Source organism: Petromyzon marinus, chromosome 43 (assembly GCF_048934315.1).
Source record: "Petromyzon marinus isolate PM22_M1 ecotype Great Lakes invasive population chromosome 43, UKy_Petmar_22M1.pri1.0, whole genome shotgun sequence".
NCBI classification, from domain to species: domain Eukaryota; kingdom Metazoa; phylum Chordata; class Hyperoartia; order Petromyzontiformes; family Petromyzontidae; genus Petromyzon; species Petromyzon marinus.
Window position 1 is genome coordinate 2,380,036 of NC_133709.1, and position 17,243 is coordinate 2,397,278.

At 56.3% G+C, this 17,243-nt stretch overlaps 1 protein-coding gene across 1 annotated transcript in view; it reads left to right on the forward strand.

The window, feature by feature from the left end:
* LOC116951358 (protein sidekick-2-like) overlaps nucleotides 1-17,243 on the forward strand; it is a 303,157-nt gene that overhangs the window by 191,155 nt on the left and 94,759 nt on the right. The window contains exon 5 of the mRNA XM_076073639.1: nucleotides 12,340-12,473. Within this exon, the coding sequence (XP_075929754.1) occupies nucleotides 12,340-12,473 (134 nt within the window). The remainder of the gene's footprint in view (nucleotides 1-12,339; nucleotides 12,474-17,243) is intronic.

A 17,243-nucleotide genomic window follows, 5' to 3' on the forward strand; every position in this document is an offset into this window, starting at 1 on the left:
CCTTCTTACCCCTTCCCTTCTCTCCCTCTACCCCCTCTCTCTACCCCCTCTCTCTCTACCCCCCTCTCTCTCTACCCCCTCTCTCTACCCCACCCCCCCCTCTCTCTACCCCCCTCCCCACCCCTCAGTACCCCACACCCCCTCTCTCTACCCCACCCCCTCTCTCTTTTACCCCCTCTCTCTACCCCACCCCTCTCTCTCTACCCCCTCTCTCTACCCCACCCCCTCTCTCTCTCTACCCCCTCTCTCTACCCCACCCCCTCTCTCTCTCTACCCCCTCTCTCTACCCCACCCCCTCTACCCCCTCTCTCTACCCCACCCCCTCTCTCTCTACCCCCTCTCTCTACCCCACCCCCTCTCCCTCTACCCCCTCTCTCTACCCCACCCCCCCCTCTCTCTCTACCCCCTCTCTCTACCCCCACCCCCTCTCTCTCTACCCCCTCTCTCTCTCTACCCCCCTCTCTCTACCCCACCCCCTCTCTCTCTACCCCCTCTCTCTACCCCACCCCCTCTCTCTCTACCCCACCCCCTCTCTCTCTACCCCCTCTCTCTACCCCCTCTCCCTCTACCCCACCCCCTCTCTCTACCCCCTCTCTTTACCCCCTCTCTCTACCCCACCCCTCTCTCTCTCTACCCCCTCTCTCTCTACCCCCTCTCTCTACCCCACCCCCTCTCTCTCTACCCCCTCTCTCTCTCTCTACCCCCTCTCTCTCTACCCTCTCTCTCTACCCCACCCCCTCTCTCTACCCCCTCTCTCTCTCTACCCCCTCTCTCTACCCCCTCTCTCTACCCCACCCCTCTCTCTCTACCCCCTCTCTCTCTCTACCCCCTCTCTCTACCCCACCCCCCTCTCTCTCTACCCCCTCTCTCTCTCTACCCCCTCTCTCTCTACCCCCTCTCTCTACCTCACCCCCTCTCTCTCTACCCCCTCTCTCTACCCCACCCCCTCTCTCTCGACCCCCTCTCTCTACCCCACCCCCTCTCTCTCTACCCCCTCTCTCTACCCCACCCCCTCTCCCTCTACCCCCTCTCTCTACCCCACCCCCTCTCCCTCTACCCCCTCTCTCTACCCCACCCCCTCTCTCTCTCTACCCCCTCTCTCTACCCCACCCCCTCTCCCTCTACCCCCTCTCTCTACCCCACCCCTCCTCTCTCTTTAGCCCCTCTCTCCCTATTTGTAAATCCCCGCTCTCTCTCTCGCTATATTTTACCCTCTCCCCAACTATCTCTTCCCCGCGCTCTTCCCCGCTCCGCTACTCAATTCCCCACTCTCTCAATTCTCCGCTCTCCCCTCTCATTACCCCGCTCCCTTCTCCTATCCGCCTCTCCCCCCCCCTCTCCGTCTCCCCCCCCCCCCCCCCGTGTTTCCCGCTGTAATCGCAGGAGATGCCATCACCGTGTGAAGTTCCTAGAGCCCGTGAGCCCTGCTCCATCTGACTCCCCTTCCCCCTGCCCCCCCCCCCCCCATGCTCCATCTCCCCTCGCCTCCGCCCTCCCTCTCCCCGCTGCTCCCATTTCACCGAATTCTCCTTTTTCATTTTCTCTCCTCCATCTCTCCCCCTGCCCCTCCGCGCCCACTCGACTCTCTGCTCGCGTGCCGTACATTGTTTTCCCCCGATCTCCTACTCTCCCCGCACTCTCCCTGCCTGTCTCTCTCCTGCCCCCTTCCTCTTGCCCCCAACCCCCACCTGCTCCCTCCACCCCGACCCGGCTCCCCCTCGGCGCTGTGTTTTTTTATTCTGTTACTCGCATATAGCGGGCGGCGAATATCGATCCCCGGGTCCATGCTGTCTCACCCGTGTCATCACCGCGGCGCTCACCTCTCCCCTCTCCTCGCTCTCCCTTCTTCTCGCTCTCCCACCTTTCCTCTCTCTCTCTCTCTCCGGTTCTCCCCCCCCTACCACCACCACCCTCTCTCCCACCCTCCAGCTTGTACCCTCTCCTCGCTCTGCCCCTCTTTCCTCTCTCTCTCTCGCGCTGGCTCTGCCTTTTTCTCGCTCTCCCACCTCTTCTGTCGCTCTCGTTCCTCGTCCCCCCCTCCCCACCAGCTCTCTCCCCTCCCGCACTCTCCTCCATCGTTTTCTCATCCCAAACTCTCCCTCTGTCGCATCCCACTCCTCCTGCCCTTCCTCGCTCACTCTCTATGCATCTCCCCCCACTCTCTATCTCTCTCCCCTCCCACTCTCTATCTCTCTCCCCCCACTCTCTATCAATCTCCCCCCACTCTCTATCTATCTCCCCCACTCTCTATCTATCTCCCCCCACTCTCTATCTATCTCCCCCCACTCTCTATCTCTCTCCCCCCACTCTCTATCTCTCTCCCCCCACTCTCTATCTCTCTCCCCCCACTCTCTATCTCTCTCCCCCCACTCTCTATCTCTCTCCCCCCACTCTCTATCTCTTTCCCCCCACTCTCTATCTATCTCCCCCCACTCTCTATCTCTCTCCCCCCACTCTCTATCTCTCTCCCCCCACTCTCTATCTCTCTCCACCCACTCTCTATCTCTCTCACCCACTCTCTATCTCTCTCACCCACTCTCTATCTCTCTCCCCCCACTCTCTATCTATCTCCCCCCACTCTCTATCTCTCTCACCCCACTCTCTATCTATCTCTCCCCACTCTCTATCTCACTCCCCCCACTCTCTATCTCTCTCCCATACTCTCTATCTCTCTCTCCCCCATTCTCTATCTCTCTCACCCACTCTCTATCTCTCTCCCCCCACTCTCTATCTATCTCCCCCCACTCTCTATCTCTCTCCCCCCACTCTCTATCTCTCCCCCCACTCTCTATCTCTCTCCCCCCACTCTCTATCTCTCTCCCCCACTCTCTATCTCTCTCCCCCCACTCTCGATCTCTCTCCCCCCACTCTCTATCTCTCTCCACCCACTCTCTATCTCTCTCCACCCACTCTCTATCTATCTCCCCCCACTCTCTATCTCTCTCACCCACTCTCTATCTATCTCCCCCCACTCTCTATCTCTCTCCCCCCACTCTCTATCTCTCTCCACCCACTCTCTATCTCTCTCCCCCACTCTCTATCTCTCTCCCCCCACTCTCTATCTCTCTCCCCCCACTCTCTATCTCTCACCCCACTCTCTATCTCTCTCACCCACTCTCTATCTCTCTCCCCCCCACTCTCTATCTATCTCCCCCCACTCTCTATCTATCTCCCCCCACTCTCTATCTCTCTCCACCCACTCTCTATCTCTCTCCCCCACTCTCTATCTCTCTCCCTCCACTCTCTATCTATCTCCCCCCACTCTCTATCTCTCTCCCCCCACTCTCTATCTATCTCCCCCCACTCTCTATCTCTCTCTCCCCCCACTCTCTATCTCTCTCCCCCCACTCTCTATCTCTCTCACCCCACTCTCTATCTCTCTCCCCCCACTCTCTATCTCTCTCCCCCCACTCTCTATCTCTCTCCCCCCACTCTCTATCTATCTCCCCCCACTCTCTATCTCTCTCCCCCATTCTCTATCTCTCTCCCCCCACTCTCTATCTATCTCCCCCCACTATCTCTCTCCCCCCACTCTCTATCTCTCTCCACCCACTCTCTATCTCTCTCACCCACTCTCTATCTCTTCTCTCCCCCACTCTCTATCTCTCTCCCCCCACTCTCTATCTATCTCCCCCCACTCTCTATCTATCTCCCCCCACTCTCTATCTATCTCCCCCCACTCTCTATCTCTCTCCACCCACTCTCTATCTCTCTCCCCCACTCTCTATCTCTCTCCCCCCACTCTCTATCTATCTCCCCCCACTCTCTATCTCTCTCCCCCCACTCTCTATCTCTCTCCCCCCACTCTCTATCTCTCTCCCCCCACTCTCTATCTCTCTCCACCCACTCTCTATCTCTCTCCCCCCACTCTCTATCTCTCTCCACCCACTCTCTATCACTCTCCCCCCACTCTCTATCTCTCTCCCCCATTCTCTATCTCTCTCCCCCCACTCTCTATCTATCTCCCCCACTCTCTATCTCTCTCCCCCCACTCTCTATCTCTCTCCCCCCATTATCTCTCTCCCCTCACTCTCTATCACTCTCCCCCATTCTCTATCTCTTTCCCCCCACTTTCTCTCTCCCCCCACTCTCTCTCCCCCCACTCTCTATCTCTCTCCCCCCACTATCTCTCTCCCCCCACTATCTCTCCCCTCACTCTCTATCACTCTCCCCCCACCCTCTATCTCTCTCCCCCCACCCTCTATCTCTCTCCCCCCAACTTCTCTCCCACCGCTGCGTAATTGACCCTGACCCCGGCGCCTCCAATCAATCAGTTGCGGCCACTCCAGGAGGAGAGGGTGTCTGGTAGGGGGGGGGGGGTCCTGCTCCCTTGCCTACTGCCGTGCCCCCCCCACCCCCCCCCCCCACCTCTAGCGCTGTTATGTTGAACGTTAACAGGGATGTGCAAAGGTAAAAAATCCCCATCGCTCCATCTCCACGGTGATGGAGCGATGGGGTTGGGGTGGTGGTCAGCGGACATCGAAGCATCGCGGGGGGAAACCGCGAGCAACGGCGTTGCGGCTCGGGGAGGCCTTCGTCCAGCAGCGGATCGACCATGGCCGACGATGACGATGATGACGATGATGAAGGAGGAGGAGGAGCATTACACATGCACAATTATTCCATCTCAAGTACTATGAGGCTGTGGGTTCACACGTTTGGAAGCTCGCGTTCACAGCCCCTCTCGACGGCAATCGCCGCCCGTAAACAGTCACGTGACGGTGTTGTGCAGTCGGGGGTGGAGAAGGGTGGGGAGTGATGGTGGGGGGGGGGGTGATGGTGGGGGGGTGATGGTGGGGGGCGGGGTGATCTTTACGAGGTTTAATTGGAGCCCGAGGTGATTAGTGGCGTGGGAGGCGGTCACGTGGAGTCCGCACGCCAGCAAGGAGGAGCGGCTCCACCTTGCGTCTCCCCCTCTCGCCTGTCCCACTGAGTGTCTCACTCTCTGTCTCACTGTCCCACTGAGTGTCTCACTGTCTGTCTCAGTGACTGTCCCACTGAGTGTCCCACTGAGTGTCTCAGTGTCTGTCTCACTGAGTGTCTCACTCTCTGTCTCACTGTCTCACTGAGCGCCTCACTCTCTGTCTCAGTGCCTGTCCCACTGAGTGTCCCATTGAGTGTCTCAGTGTCTGTCTCACTGAGTGTCTCACTCTCTGTCTCACTGTCCCACTGAGTGTCTCACTCTCTGTCTCAGTGCCTGTCCCACTGAGTGTCTCACTGTCTGTCTCAGTGATTGTCCCACTGAGTGTCTCACTGTCTGTCTCAGTGACTGTCCCACTGAGTGTCTCAGTGTCTGTCTCAGTGCCTGTCCCACTGAGTGTCTCACTGTCTGTCTCAGTGCCTGTCCCACTGAGTGTCTCACTCTCTGTCTCAGTGCCTGTCCCACTGAGTGTCTCACTGTCTGTCTCAGTGACTGTCCCACTGAGTGTCTCACTGTCTGTCTCAGTGCCTATCCCACTGAGTGTCTCACTGAGTGTCCCACTGAGTATCTCAGTGTCTGTCTCAGTGTTTGTCTCAGTGACTGTCTCACTGAGTGTCTCACTGTCTGTCTCAGTGACTGTCTCACTGAGTGTCTCACTGAGTGTCCCACTGAGTGTCTCAGTGTCTGTCTCAGTGTCTGTCTCAGTGTCTGTCTCAGTGACTGTCTCACTGAGTGTCCCACTGTCTGTCTCAGTGACTGTCTCACTGAGTGTCCCACTGAGTGTCCCACTGACTGTCTCAGTGACTGTCTCACTGTCTGTCTCAGTGTCTGTCTCAGTGACTGTCTCAGTGACTGTCCCACTGAGTGTCCCACTCTCTGTCTCACTGTCCCACTGAGTGTCTCACTGAGTGTCTCAGTGTCTGTCCCACTGAGTGTCTCACTGAGTGTCTCAGTGTCTGTCTCCGTGAGTGTCTCACTGTCTGTCTCAGTGACTGTCTCACTGAGTGTCTCACTCTCTGTCTCACTGTCTCACTGAGTGTCTCACTCTCTGTCTCACTCTCTGTCTCACTGTCTCACTGAGTGTCTCACTCTCTGTCTCACTCTCTGTCTCACTGTCTCACTGAGTGTCTCACTGTCTGTCTCAGTGACTGTCTCACTGAGTGTCTCACTCTCTGTCTCACTGAGTGTCTCACTCTCTGTCTCACTGTCTCACTGAGTGTCTCACTCTCTGTCCCACTGAGTGTCTCACTGTCTGTCTCCGTGACTGTCCCACTGAGTGTCTCACTCTCTGTCTCAGTGTCTGTCCCACTGAGTGTCTCACTCTCTGTCTCACTCTCTGTCTCAGTGTCTGTCTCACTGAGTGTCTCAGTGTCTGTCCCACTGAGTGTCTCACTCTCTGTCTCAGTGCCTGTCCCACTGAGTGTCTCACTCTCTGTCTCACTCTCTGTCTCAGTGTCTGTCTCAGTGTCTGTCTCAGTGTCTGTCCCACTGATTGTCTCAGTGTCTGTCTCAGTGCCTGTCCCACAGAGTGTCTCACTGAGTGTCTGTCTTAGTGACTGTCTCACTGAGTGTCTGTCTCACTGTCTGTCTCACACTCTTGTCTGTCTCACTGGGTATCAGTCTCTCTCACTGGCTGCCCCCTCGCCCGTATCTCTACCCCAGGATTATCTGTCTCTCTTTCTGCCTGTCCATCAGTCTGACAAACACCCCCCCCAACTCATCACAGCCCACTCAACCCCGCCTCTCTCTCTCTCTCTCACATACACTCACACATACATCACGACACCAGCGGGCCCCTTTCAAACCATCCACTGCGCGTCCTTCCCGCTGAGCGCACTTTATAATCGCTCGTTTTGAAACTCACTTTGAGGCGAGTGAGCGCGACTCCTCGATATTATTAGCGTCGCGAAGTGAAAGATTCCGCCCCCCCCCCTCCTCCCCTGTACGGTGCCAGAGGTTTTGTGTTTGTTTGGAGGGGGGCTGCCACGTGCTGTTGGCAGGGACCCAGTGGGCCGCCTTTGCCATTCAAACCCAGTGGCGATGTTTACGCGTCGCGGTAAGTACTGATTTACGGCTGGGGTGACCTACACGACGCCCAAGACCGCTTCAGAGAATCGTCACTGGTGTTGGCCGTGAGCGGGAATCGAACTCGGGTCGCCGGGTTTGTACCTCCGGCGCGTCTAACCATTGCGCAACACCTTCACACTGCTCTACGCACGCGCTCACACACGCGCGTGCACGCACACGCACGTGCACACACACGTACGTGCACACACACGTGCGGGCACACACACCTACGTGCACACACACGTACGGGCACACACACGTACGTGCACACACACGTACGGGCACACACACGTACGTGCACACACACGTACGGGCACACACACGTACGTGCACACACACGTACGGGCACGCGCACGCGCGCCCACACGCACATGGACACATGGACACACGCTCACAAGAACACACGGCGCGCACACTCACGGACACATACACGGACACACGCACATAGACACACGCAGACACACGCGCAGACACACACGCACACGGACAAACGCACGTACATACAGACACAGGCACACACGGACGCACGCACACACACACACACAAAAGACAAAGATCCCCCGTGTAGCCTTAACAGACTGTAGGGGCAAGTGCTGTTAGCGAGCACCTATGAAAGCCGGAACGGTACACGAGGGGGTGGGTGGCCAGCACCACGCCCTACCGCCTTTGTCTTTCCAGTGGCGATGTTTACACATCGCACCAGGTCCTCATTTGAGGCTGAGTCGACCTCGGGGAGGCCCAGGGCCAGTTCAGATAATCGTTTTGAGCGGGAATCCAACCCGGATCGCTACACTACCGCTCCCCACACGCACACACACACACTCGCACACACGCACACACACGGTCACACACACACGGTCACACACACACAACAACAACCGCCATTCGCCACTATGTGGCGGTGACGTCACCACGACGCTTGTGGCAGGCCATGTGCACCTTGAGGCCACGTGAAGTGTCGAACGCCCGTTGGAAGGAGGTCACGGGGAAGACCCAGATGCCACGGGTCGACTGACTGAGATGACTGGCTGATGCACCACTGTGCCAACCTGCTGTGCTTTAGCCACCCGGCGCTCCGCTCGTTGTTGTGAGCGTCGCTCCTCCGCCCTCCGTTGTTGTTGGAGGGCGGCTGCCTCCAACTGCCCAGTAGCGTCCTTCACGAGCCTCCTCCACAGAGGCCGATCTTGACATCGCTGGTACCAGTCATCGACAAGTCCACTCAGCTACACGTCTTCCTGTACCACATCACTCCATCTCTTCTCTAACCCGTGCCGCGCCCGTTTAGCCCCCTCGATCCGGCCGAACAAAAGCTGTTTCGGCATGCGGTGGCTGGGCATGCGGGACCATTACCCAGACAACGCAGCCTTGCCTGCCGGAGGAGCTCACCGATGGACCTTGCCCAGATCTTTCAAGGATTTGTGAGCTCCTCACACAATCCAGCCTGGTTAAACCCAGGATGGATCGTAGGCAGGCCAGCCTAAATGTTTCTAACCGGCGAAGATGTTCCATTAGGGGGGTCCACGTTTCTCAAGCGTAGAGAAGGGAGGGAATGACCGTGGCCGAGAAGACCTGAAGCTTAGTGCGGAGCGACAGACTAGGTAGCTTCCACACAGCGTTACGCAACTGATGAAAAGATATTGCCGCTCGACTGATTCGGAGTGAGACCTCTGCTGTTAAACTGGAGCCGGTCATAAGCACACAGCCCAGGTATCGGAAACTCTCCACTCTCTCCACAACTGCCCCATCACCGATTGGGAGTTGTGGGGGTGGAGTGTCCGATGGTACAAGATACCCAGGCAGGTGCTTAGTTTTGGTGGGACCTTTCCCGGAACACTGAGGAGTGAGATGCCCCTGTGCGGTCCCCCTTCTTAAAGAGGGGGACCGCCAGGGCATCCTTCCAATCCTGCGGAACCCGTCCAGTGGTCCAAACTGTTGTTATGATGTCATATAGGGCAGTCTGTGCACAAACGCTGCCCTCCCTCAGAATTTTGCTTGGGGAGATCATCTCTGCCCAGTGCCTTTCCTGGTCTCAGACTCCGGATCGCCTTCAGTACTTCCTCAACAGATGGCACCTCAGCCAGCCACTCACAGGGGGTGACTTCTTCCAATATTTGAGGCAACGCAGCCTCAGCAGGGTCATCCCCACTTTGTGCCACGATGTTTTCCTGGCTGAGGGGTTTCCCCTCCCCCAGGACCTCACAGAAATGCTCAGCAAATCTGCAAACCTGTTCCTGGGGGTCGGAGATTGGAACACCGATTTTTCCCATAATGATGGTAATCGGTGTTGCGCTGCAGGTAACTTTTTTGATGGAGTTAAATAGAGATTTGTGATCGCGGGCCACTGAGGCAGACTCCATCTCCTCAGCAACCCGCGACCACCACCCATCCTTGCAGCACCTCACGACTCTCCGAACCTCCGAGCGAAGGCTGCGGTAAGCCTCCTCATTCTCTGACGTGGAATTCTGTAGCCGATGACAGTGGGCTTTTCGCTTTTTCTCACCTATCCTGGACACCTCCTCTGTCAGCCAGGGTCTCTGGGGAGGTCTGGACCGCCTACCCAAAGCAGCCATTGCAGCTGCATGAGTCACAGTCCTAAACCTCGCCCATTTACCCTCGACATCAGGAGGAGTGGAGGACGATGCCAACACCAGCCGCAAGCGATGATGAAATTCTCGCTTGCAACTTTCATCAGCTAACTGAGACCAGGCCACTTTAGGTTGGAATAGGGTCCTGGGTGTACACCCACCACCGGAGTGGAAGAATACAGGCGCATCTTACAGATGACTAGTCGATGGTAAGAGGGCAGATCAGCTCCACGGTAGGTCCTGGTGTCCAGGACATGGGCTTGCATCTGCTGGTCCATCACTATGTAGTCCAGCAGATGTTCTTGCTTGGACCCGGCATGTATCCATGATGTTTTGTGGATGCGCCGATTCCGGAACAGCGTGTTGGTAATTACACGCCCATGGGCCGCACAAAAATCTAGCAGCCTCCTACTGTTGTTATTGAGCTGATCTGGCCCATGCCCTCCAATCACTCCAAACCAGGTGCCAGCATCATTACCAACTCGGGCATTGAAGTCACCCAACAAGATGACTCTATCCGGAGGAGTCATTTTAGCCAGCAACGGTGACAGGAGGTCATAGAAGGGATCTGACTCATCGGCTTTGCCCACATCCCTCCACGGATGTTCGTCTTCGGTGGGGGCATAAGTATCCACGACCACCACCCCTCGCCTCCGGTTGATGGGAAGGCGAGCCCAAAGTAGCCTAGGGCTTACAGCTTCCCACACCTCACCGCCACGCTCCCATGCACCCTTCATTCTTTTGTTCAAAAGAAGAGCCACACCCTGTTGTTTGGCAGTATGCTGCCCCGAGTAGAGAACTGTCCACGCCTCATGGTAGCAGGAGCCAGAACCGGTCCACCGGACCTCCTGAATGCCACAGAGATCCAGGCGGTACCGGTCCAGCTCCCGACAGAGGAGTGGCAGCCTCTCCTCTGCAGTGAGCGTTCGAACATTCCACGTGGCCACACGAAGTGGCTTTTCGTTGTTTTTGGAGGAGCCCCGAGGGTAGAGATTCAATCTTCTGGCTCCGCCAATGGAGGTTTGGCCAGGAGTCGTCATAGACGCCTGTCCCCCGGGGCCTCCGGCACAACCTTATTAGTTATATATATTTAAGTCGTGGTTTTGTGGTAATTTTTTGAAGGTGGAGGGGTTACCAGCCCCTCGCACCCGTCCAGAGCCCCCGTTTAGCCACTGTGGTGGTCACAGACGCCATGAGGGGAGAGGCCAATCGGAATTGGCCCTCTCCCCACAGCATTGTCCACGACAGAGTTGCCCGTCCGGCACCGCGAGGAGGTAGGGGGTTGTTTTGCCAGACACACACACACACGGTCACACACACACGGTCACACACACACACGGTCACACACGGTCACACACATACCGCTATACTTGACGTAGAGTGACGTGCACACAGAGCTCGCCGCGTCACTGCCCTCTCGGCTACCGGGCGCTGTCGAGCGCTCTTCCACACATTACACAAACATCACAAGCCACCAATTCCAAAATCATCAGCATCGTCATCGTCATCATCAGTCAAATAATCATGATAATCATAATGCCTCTCCTACGACTGCTGCCATACGTACGCACGTAGCTATGGTGGTGGCGGTGGTGGTAGCGGTGGTGGCATTTCAAACGTAATTGACATTGCGTGTTTGTGTTGATATGAGAAGGCCAGCGAGCTCTGGGTGCACTCAAAAGAAATCGCGTGATGGGTGAAACGGAACGTGAGCTGGACTCGCACTCGCCAGCGTCCATCTCAGCGCGGTTGATAACCAGCAGCGGCATTTACTGAGCAGTTCGCGTTTCTCGCCCTCTCGAAGCCCCGCCGCCGCTATCTAGAAAAAACTAAATCTGGAAACAACAACAGCGACAAGATAATGTAATCTTGAATCTTGGTCCCTAACTTGTAGACACAGCGCACAGGGCGCTGTGCTCAGAACGGTGGCAGCTCGAAACGCAGCTGCGCAGTGTTCGCGCCTCGCTCCCGTAGGCACACAGAGAGAGAGAGAGAGGTGTGTGTGTGTGTGTGTGCATCTACTGCACGTTGAACTTCTTTCGCACCGTACGTAGCCAACCCGTGCTAATCGGTGGTGCGGGGGGGTGGACATACAACGGACAGATGATAGAGAGACCGAGACACAGAGAGAGGGAACGACTCAGAGACACAGAGAGAGGGAACGACTCAGAGACACAGAGAGAGGGAACGACTCGGAGAACGACAGGAGGAGGAAATCGCAGACGAGCGAGAAGGCGGCAGCAGTAACCACGCGGTGAGTAGCCGCCGCTACCGACGATTGCCCTGAGCTCTGCGATCCTCGATCTATAAAGACATTTCCAGCCAAATGAGCACGTGCGAGTAAATCGGAGCACTCGGAGAAGAAAAGAAAAACTCCACGCGAGCGAGCGAGGGGGCAACATTCGATCCCACGCACATGGAACCGATGGAGATGAGTCTACACTTTGCCGTGCCGCTTTCTCCTGGCGAGCGAGGGTCCCGGCCCCGTCACCTCGACGTCCCGACGGGTAGGAAGGGAGTCTGTCAACAGCATCTGGGCGCGATCCACCAACCCCGCCGCTTCTGCCTCCGAACGCGGCTGCACTGCACATGCCCATGGACGGTGATGATCAGAAACTGAGAGTGTATTTCCACCGGAGGAATCCAATGAGCTGCAAATCTGTTTTTTTTATTTTTGTCACCAAATGTCCAGTATTGATGCCCTTTTCTGTGCGTCAATGATTCCCCTTTGCTGTCACCCCCCCCCCCCCCATCACTCCCTCGCAGGGCCATCACTCACGACAGTCGCCTCGTGGTGATGGCGATGTCCGGAGGCGAGGCGGGCACCTACCGAGCGCACATCCTCAACGAGCGCAATGGGGAGGTGCGCGCCGGGCCGGCCACCGTGGTCACCCTGGGCGGTAGGGGCCTCGCGCGCACGCCACGACCGCCTGTACAGCAACGGCACTCTCTGTTCACCTGTACAGCAACGGCACTCTCTGTTCACCTGTACAGCAACGGCACTCTCTGTTCACCTGTACAGCAACGGCACTCTCTGTTCACCTGTACAACAACACACCTGTAGAGCAGAACACGTGTGTAACGGTACAGCAGCACACCTGTTCACCTGTACAGCAGCACACCTGTTCACCTGTACAACAGCACACCTGTTCACCTGTTCACGCGGCATCCCGCGCGTGTACTCACGAAAGACGCTGGGACTAACCGCGGGAGAGGGAATAACTACAGAGAGGAGAGGGAGAGAGAGATGGAGAGAGATGGAGAGAGATGTAGAGAGAGATGTAGAGATAGATGTAGAGATAGATGTAGAGAGAGATGGAGAGAGATGGAGAGATGGAGAGAGAGATGGAGAGAGGAGGGATGGAGAGAGGAGGGATGGAAGGAGGAGAGATGGAGGGAGGGTGATACTGTTGGTCCCCCCACCGACCCCCCCCCCCCCCCCCCACAGATAGTGGAGGGTGGGGGAGGGAATCGTCGATGCGATTTAAAATCGGAAAGAACCCCGTTCTGGGACCTCCCTTGAAGCGGCGAGGCGCGCAGAGGAGGGGGGCGAGGGAGGGGCGGGGGGCGGTCGAGGGGGCTTCCAGGAAGTCGGATTTATTTATTTATTTATTTGCTCCCTCTCGCGCGCCTCTGTGAGGGAGCAGAGGAGGATGTCGGAGGTTGAGGGAGGAGGGTGAAGGAAGCGGATGGATGGAGGGCAGGGGATGAAAGAGGGAGGATGGATGGAGGAGGAGGTAGTGGGGAGGATGGATGGAGGGAGGCGGTGTGGGGGGTCGGAGAGAGGGGGGGCGGAGGGAGAGGGGAGGAGGGAGTGGAGCGGAGGGAGGAGGGAGTGGGAAGGAGGGAGAGGGAAGGAGGGAGAGGGGAGGAGGGGAGGAGGGAGTGGAGCGGAGGGAGAGGGGAGGAGGGAGTGGAGCGGAGGGAGAGGGGAGGAGCGAGAGGGGAGGAGGGGAGGAGGGGAGGAGGGAGAGGGGAGCAGGGGAGAGGAGGGTGAGGGAGCAGGTAGGAGGGGAGAGGGGAAGAGGGAGGGTGGAGGAGGGAGAGGGGACGGGGGTGAAGGATAGAGGGGAGGGAGGTGAATCTGAACAGATGAGATCAGGAGCCTCGCCCGAGCAGTCCCGGGGTCGCGCTGAGAGTCCCCGCTGTGTGAGCGCACCGCGTGGACTCACATCCCCTACCGCGCCCTTCCCTCCGAACCAGTGCCGGATGAAGGTGGTGCGGGGCTTGTAGCATATGTTCTTATAAAAGGGGCCTAAAATCTAATTTAAAAAAAAAACACGTAAATATTCAAACACTTTTTTTTTTACTTGCAAAGTAAAGTAATTGTATTTTTTTCATTTGCTATACGGCCAGATAATACGACAAATCGCTAACCTTAAACACCCAGTCGTTCATAAAAGTTGAAGGCAGTATAGTACTATAGTGATAGAGCAAGTGCAGAATCCCTGAACCGGAATTGATAGCTTGAAATAATTTTACGCGGGGCCCTTGAAAGTGCGAGGCCCGTAGCTACTACAATATGTAGCTACTACAATATGTAGCTACTACATATGTAGCTACTACATATGTAGCTACTACAATATGTAGCTACTACATATGTAGCTACTACATATGTAGCTACTACATTATGTAGCTACTACAATATGTAGCTACTACATTATGTAGCTACTACACATGTAGCTACTACATTATGTAGCTACTACACATGTAGCTACAACAATATGTAGCAGCTACTACACGTGTAGTAGCTACTACATATGTAGCAACTACATTATGTAGCAACTACAATATGTAGCTACTACAATATGTAGCTACTACAATATGTAGCTACTACATATGTAGCTACTACATTATGTAGCTACTACATTATGTAGCTACTACAATATGTAGCTACTACATTATGTAGCTACTACATATGTAGCTACTACACATGTAGCTACTACATTATGTAGCTACTACATTGTGTAGCTACTACATTATGTAGTAGCTATTACATATGTAGCTACTACATATGTAGTAGCTACATATGTAGCTACTACAATATGTAGCTACCACAATATGTCGCTACTACATATGTAGCTACTACAATATGTAGCTACTACAATATGTCGCTACTTTTGCTACGAGTACAATCCGGCACGACTCAGATCCCCCCTCGCATCGCGATACAATTATCACGATTTAGTGTCACGACTCCATTCAAGTGGCTGCAAATGTGGGTGGGGGTGGTGTCACGTGAGTCAAATTACATAGAACATAAATATATCTTACACACGCGATTCCATCGGCGTACACTCCGTGATGGTGGCGAGTGGCGCTCATTCATCTCGTCGCAGCGAGGGTGGGGGGGGGAGACATGGGGGGGGGGTCCTTGTGCGGGGGGCGGCTTGCGGGGGCTTCAACAGGAGGAGGAGGGGAGTTGAGGAGGAGGGGGGTAGGAGGAGGAGGGGGGTTGAGGAGGAGGGGGGTAGGAGGAGGGGGGTAGGAGGAGGAGGGGGTAGGAGGAGGAGGGGGGTAGGAGGAGGGAGATAGGAGGAGGGGGGTAGGAGGAGGAGGGGGGTTGAGAAGGAGGGGGGTAGGAGGAGGAGTGGGGTAGGAGGAGGAGGGGGGTAGGAGGAGGGGGATAGGAGGAGGAGCGGGGTAGGAGGAGGAGGGGGGTAGGAGGAGGAGGGGGGTTGAGAAGGAGGGGGGTAGGAGGAGGAGGGGGGTAGGAGGAGGAGGGGGATAGGAGGAGGAGGGGGGTAGGAGGAGGAGGGGGGTAGGAGGAGGGGGGGTAGGAGGACGAGGGGGGTTGAGAAGGAGGGGGGTAGGAGGAGGAAGGGGGTAGGAGGAGGAGGGGGGTAGGAGGAGGAAGGGGGTAGGAGGAGGAGGGGGGTAGGAGGAGGAGGGGGGTAGGAGGAGGAGGGGGGTAGGAGGAGGAGGGGGGTAGGAGGAGGAGGGGGGTGGGAGGAGGAGGGGGGTAGGAGGAGGGGGGTAGGAGGAAGAGGGGAGTGATCACCGCTCCCCAGTGCCATAGCAGTGCGCGTGGTGATGCACCGATGGTGCGAGCAGCTCATCCCGCCTCTCAACGCGCCATGTGTGTCAGTGAGTGTCACTCCAGCAGACAGAGAGAGAGAGAGGTGCCAGTGAGTGTCACTCCAGCAGACAGAGAGAGAGAGAGGTGCCAGTGAGTGTCACTCCAGCAGACAGAGAGACAGAGAGACGACGTGTCAGTGAGTGTCACTCCAGCAGACAGAGAGACAGAGTGAGGACGTGTCAGTGAGTGTCACTCCAGCAGACAGAGAGACAGAGTGAGGTGCCAGTGAGTGTCACTCCAGCAGACAGACAGACAGAGGTGTCAGTGAGTGTCACTCCAGCAGACAGACAGACAGACAGAGGACGTGCCAGTGAGTGTCACTCCAGCAGACAGACAGACAGAGAGTGAGGCTGTGCCAGTGAGTGTCACTCCAGCAGACAGGCAGACAGACAGAGAGAGGACGTGTCAGTGAGTGTCACTCCAGCAGACAGAGAGACAGAGTGAGGATGTGCCAGTGAGTGTCACTCCAGCAGATAGAGAGACAGAGTGAGGATGTGCCAGTGAGTGTCACTCCAGCAGACAGACAGACAGACTGAGGACGTGTCAGTGAGTGTCACTCCAGCAGACAGACAGACAGAGTGAGGATGTGTCAGTGAGTGTCACTCCAGCAGACAGACAGACAGAGTGAGGATGTGTCAGTGAGTGTCACTCCAGCGGACAGACAGAGAGAGAGAGAGGGTCCGTGTGCTGGCAATGTGGCGGGTTTAGAGATTCTCCGCGCACGCGGGGAATCTTGCAAAAGTGCCCGCGTCTTGCAGCGGGCTGCGGCTCTTAAGTTATTAGCCGCTGAAGTTTGCAATTTAGTGCGGATTTCCGAGGATTGCCACGGATTTGTACGGAGTGTGCGGCCCTTGGCGGAGTTTCTCAGCTACCCCCCCCCAGCCCCTCCCCGCCTAAACCCCACTCCCCCCCAGCCCCCCTCGCCCCCCAACCTGATCCTCCTGCCTCCCTTCTGCCCCCCTATCCTCCCGTGAAATTAAATTAAATTCACTTCCCCACAACAAGGCCCTCGCTCATCTCCGGTGTTCGCATCGCTCCCCTCCATCACAGGGCAAAGACAAAGGTCCCCCGTATAGCCTTCGCAGACCATTTTGTGGCAAGTGCTGCCGGCGAGTATCAACCTCATGTCTATAGACTGTCTCGTGTCTATAGACTGTCTCGTGTCTCCAGACTGTCTCGTGTCTATAGACTGTCTCGTGTCTCCAGACTGTCTCGTGTCTATAGACTGTCTCGTGTCTATAGACTGCCTCGTGTCTATAGACTGTCTCGTGTCTATAGACTGTCTCGTGTCTCCAGACTGTCTCGTGTCTATAGACTGTCTCGTGTCTATAGTCTGTCTCGTGTCTATAGTCTGTCTCGTGTCTATAGACTGTCTCGTGTCTATAGTCTGTCTCGTGTCTCCAGACACTGTCTCGTGTCTATAGACTGTCTCGTGTCTATAGTCTGTCTCGTGTCTCCAGACTGTCTCGTGTCTATAGACTGTCTCGTGTCTATAGACTGTCTCGTGTCTATAGACTGCCTCGTGTCTCCAGACTGTCTCGTTTCTATAGACTGTCTCGTGTATATAGACTGTCTCGTGTCTATAGACTGC